Genomic DNA, 4,798 nt, shown 5'->3' with positions numbered 1-4,798 from the left:
GACCCAGGCCAAGGCCACTGAGCCATGACCACGTGGATGACCACAGGCTTAAGGGATGGCCTGCACCCCAAATCACCATATGGAGAAGGGTTACCCGCCAAGCTGAAACACCCACCCTGGACTATTACGTGAGTGAGAAACGAAACTCTGTCATCTTTGAGCCTGTACATGATGGGGTCTATGAGCAAATACGTGGAAACCACGCTGAACACAAGCACTTAATGTTAATTATCTCAGCAACAGCCATCCTAAGGCTCCCCCAAGGAGCCCAGGTGGATGGTGGGATAAACGCCCAGGCGCATGCCTCACCCGCTCCAGTGTACACACATACGGACACCAAACACACACTGGACCGACACACACAGAATTCGGCTTTTATTCTGGCCTCCACACAGCTACTGCTAAGACGACACAGATCGGCGGTACCCCTTCCCCACCCCCCCACCCCCCCACCCCGAGCGCCGACCACCCAGATTTCCTCAGCCCCCTCCTCCCTCCGCCCCCCACCAAGCTGCCTGCGTGGGGCTCTGCCTACACCTCCCCCCGGGCATGCAGCATGAAGTGCCCATGCAGCTCCCCGAGGCTGGCGAAGGAATCCTCGCACTCCGTGCAGTGGTAGGTGCCCTCCTCCTCCTCCTCTTCCTCCTCCTCCTCCCTCCCGGCTGGTCGGCCCTCCCCAGCCCGAGGCGGCTCCTCCTCTTCCTCCCCGAGGGCCCTGCCTTCAGGGGCTGGCGCTTCCTGGGGGGCTGTAGCGGGGCAGCAGAGGCGGCAAGGTGGGGCGCCTGGTGGGGCCTCCCCAAGGGGCGAGCGGCCACAGAGCTGGCAGGGCTGGGCTGGGGGGCCCGGGGGCTGGGCTGCACGGGGGGCCCGGCGGGACGGACCGCCCCGGCCCCCGCCCAGGCGCTGCTTCACCTTGTAGCCAGGATCATATTCAGGGTCATCAGTGGTCTCCTCTTCCTCCTCCTCCTCATCTTCTTCCTCTTCGGAGTCCGGCTCTGAGAGAGTGTATTCTGAGTCAGAGGAATGCTCGGGGCCTGGAGCCGGGGAGGGAAAGAGAGTGACATCAGAGGACAGAGGGCGGTGCCCTCCCAGTATGGAGGCCACAGTATGGAGAGGGTCGCCTGGGCACGCCCTGCCCTTCCCCACAGACGCATCCCCGTCGCATGGAATAGGTGCCTGGCACACAGTAGGTGCCCAGAATCCAGGTGTCAAGGAAACAAATGTCTTGCAAGACCTGCCTCTTAGGGGTTTAATGAGGACCAAGTAGGAGCAGGAATAATAAAAACAACAGAAGCATCACTGCTGTTCTTATATATTAACTCACTTAATCCTTACAACAACACTTTGAGGGAGGTACTATTATGCCTAAGTGACAAATGGGGAAACTGAGGCATAGAGAGATTAGGCAGCTCAATCGTTTCCAGTTACACGGCTCTAACAGGGAAAGCTCAAAGTGGGTGATGGCCTATGCTAGATCACTGTGGGGAGATGGACAAACATTTCAACATGTGAACAGGTATGTCAGCAAATTAAAACACATACATATATATGCACTTTGACAGATGTGGGTTTTTTTTTTTTGGAGGAAGATTAGCCCTGAGCTAACATCCGCTGCCAATCCTCTTTTTTTTTTTTTTTTGCCTAGGAAGAGTGGCCCTGAGCTAACATCCACACCCACCTTCCTCTACTTTATATGTGGGACGCTTGCCACAGCATGGCCTGCTAAGTGGTGCTCAGGTTCACGCCCAGGATCCGAACTGGCGAACCCCAGCCCCTGAATGGAGCGTGCAAACTTAACCACTACACCACCAGCGGGCCCCATTACATGTGGTTTTATATATACATGTAAATATCTAGTTAAGTGAGTTAAAATACTTATTTATAAATATAAATATATTACTGTGATTTCATGGGTATGAACAACATGCCTAGGAGAATTTTGGGTTACAAAAAGGAAAAAAAATTGAAGTTGATGTACAGGAAAAGAGTGACAGCAGCAGTGGGTATGGGGTGCGTACAGGGGCACTGGTTGGCGATGGGGGAGTCTCCATGACAGTGGCAGAGTGGGAAACACCAGCTTCTTCAGACAAGGTGGCAGAAGCCTGCCAAAGCACCTCCTAGGACCGTGACGGCCTTGCCCTGCGTCCATCCCGCCCCCGTCCTCAGTTTCCCTGGGCAGCCCAGAGGGATCCCGTTAAAACTGGGCCAGCCACGCCAGGCTCCTCACTGCCCCTCAACACCCCAGCCACGCACCCACCTCAGGGCCTTCGCCACCCTTTCTGCAGGCAGGAGGGCTCGCTCCCTGCCCTCTGCCACGTCTCTGCTCAAGTGTCACCTTCTCAGTGACACCCTAGGCACCCCGTCTCACGAGCAGTCCCTCCCTAGCACTCCGTATGCCCCTAACTGCTTCAGTTTCCCTTCAATTTATCATATACAACATCTCCTTGTGTGTTTCCTGCCCGTCCCTGAAAGCAGGGACTCTGGCTCATGGCTACGTCCCTAGCATCTAGAACAATTTCTGAGTCTGGTGTTCAATCTGACTAACCTCTTCTAAGGCTTTCGGCCATGCTGTTCCCTCTGCTGAGACCCTTTCGCCCTCGATTTTCCCATCATCCTTGAGGACCCAACAGGAGGCCTCCCTCCGGGGTGAGGCCATCCCAGATCTCCTCAGCCCAGGGAGCCAGTCACTTCCTTTTGCCCTCCGCCTGTTGCAGCCTGAAGCCGTCAGGGCTGTGCCCGTCCATAGTCTTTTCCCACCAGACCAGGGGCAGGCCTGGTGTGACTCATTGCTGGGTCCCCGGCATCACCCAGCCCAGAAGAAGAGATTAGAAATGTTTGCTGAATGTCTCTTACTTGTTCCTGTCTCTGTCTTGCTTTCTCTCTGCCATTTAATAAATGTTTCCTGAGGCCTTGGCGTGGGCTGGTCCCTCTGCCAGAAACACTGTTCCCCACTCTTTCCACCTAATGACCTCCTACTCATCCTTCAGGACCCAGCACAGGCTCCATCCTCTATGAAGTCACCCCTGGTCCCCCTGGCCCGGCACCTCCCCTTGTGGCAGTCCTAGAGGCTGTAGCCATCTGTGCCCCAGTATGTCTCTCCCATCAGACTGGGACCCCCTCAAGGACCGGTCTGACTCATCTTGGGGTCCCCAACACTACCCAGCACAGGACATATGGGTCGAATGAACAAGGGTGGCCCCAAGGCCCTCATCTCCCTCCTCCAGGCCCTTGCCTCTGCTCTTCTCCCACCTGGGGCACCTTTTCCTTCTCTACTAGCAAACTCCTGCTCCCCTTTAAGGCCCACGTCACCACCTCTGTGAGGTCCTCCCTGACTCCCCAGGTGGTTGGTATCTCTCTCCTCTGGGCTTCCCCTGCCCCTGCCCCCTACACATCCTGACCAGCTGGGCAGTCACTGTCAGGGTCTGGAGACTCCTGGAAGGCAGGCCCTAAGTCTGACCCATCTCTATGTTCCCAGAGACGCTGAGTATGAGTCAGCCTCAGGAAACCTTTGCTGAATGGCTGCAAAACACAGAGGAAATATCTCTGGCCGTGGGCTGGAGCCCCATCCCTCTTTATCCTCCAACCTTTGACTTCACGCACCCACCCTCCAGGGTCTTCAATGCCCACTATGACTTCACGCAGTTGGCCTGTGAAAGGCAGTAAGGTCATTGTCCACAGCGACCAGGTCTTTCATGCACACCATGACTTCTAGGAGCACAAGCCCTCTTGTGCCCACCATGCCTTCTCCACCTACAAGATCCTCCAAGCCCAGCATGTCTCCGGAGTCCACTGGACCCTCCATGCCCACAGTGTCTCCCAAGCCTCCCGCCTCCTTGAAGACCACCAAATCAGCAGTGCCCCACAGCTCCTCAGTGCCCACCAAGCCACTGACAGCCCCCAACTTGCTCATGAGCCCGAGCAGTTCCAAGTCTACCAAAGGGACAGGTACAAAGCCAACCCCTTCTAACCAGCCCAGCAGCAGGTCCCAAGCCCGCAGCAGAGCAAGAACATCCAGCAAGGCCAGCACCGACACCAGGGCCAGCACCGACACCAGGGCCAGCACCGACACCAGAGCCAGCACCGACACCAGGGCCAGCACCGACACCAGAGCCAGCAAATCTAGCAAGGCCAATAGGGTAAGACACCACCAGCGGAGGGGAACACACAGCCGTGGCAGAACTCCTGGCAGAAGGGGAAGCCGTGGCTCCAAGAGGTCACCCAGCAGAGCCAGCACTCCCAGGAGGATGAGAACTCATGGTGCCAGACCAGGTATGCCCAGCAGGATGAGAACTCCTACTTCCCAGCAAAAACAGAGTCGGGGGAAGAGTAACAGCCAGTCTAGAAGCAACAACCAGGAAAGGAGTGAGAGCCAGCCTAGAAATATGAGCAGAGAGAGGAATCACAGCCCACCAGGAGCCTCAGGTATGGAGAAGAGTTCCAGGCTGGCTGTAGCCACCAGTAGAACAAAGAGTTACAGCTCCACTAGAACTCCCTTCAAGGAGAAACGCTCCAGCCAGTCTCCATCCTCATGGAGGAGAGTGAAGAGTTACAGTCAGATGATCACCCCTAGCAGGGAACGGAGTTCCAGCCCACCTGAAGTGTCTAGCAGAGTCAAGAGTGACAACCAGGGTAGTGCCCCCCGCAAGACCCCAAGTCACAGTCAGTCCAGCATCCCCAGCAGGACCCGAAATCACAGCCGGTCTAGTGCCCCCACCAGGATCCGAAGTCACAGCCGGTCTAGCGCCCCCACGAGGACCCGAAGTCACAGCCGGTCTAGCGCCCCCACCAGGACCCGAAG

General features: G+C 56.6%; 1 protein-coding gene across 2 annotated transcripts in view; it reads right to left on the bottom strand.

Annotated features, from left to right (window-relative positions):
* Window positions 1-452: 452 nt before the first annotated feature.
* The window catches only part of ZNF428 (zinc finger protein 428), an 8,778-nt gene continuing 4,432 nt past the window's right edge, over window positions 453-4,798 (bottom strand). For both annotated transcript variants that reach the window (XM_046684299.1, XM_046684298.1), the window contains exon 3: window positions 453-1,034. In XM_046684299.1, coding sequence (XP_046540255.1) covers window positions 532-1,034 — 503 coding nt within the window. In that variant the 3' untranslated portion in view covers window positions 453-531. The remainder of the gene's footprint in view (window positions 1,035-4,798) is intronic.

The sequence above is a fragment of the Equus quagga genome, chromosome 13, assembly GCF_021613505.1.
Source record: "Equus quagga isolate Etosha38 chromosome 13, UCLA_HA_Equagga_1.0, whole genome shotgun sequence".
Lineage (NCBI taxonomy): Eukaryota > Metazoa > Chordata > Mammalia > Perissodactyla > Equidae > Equus > Equus quagga.
Note: the sequence above shows the minus strand (reverse complement) of the source record. Positions and strands in the feature narration are given on the sequence as shown.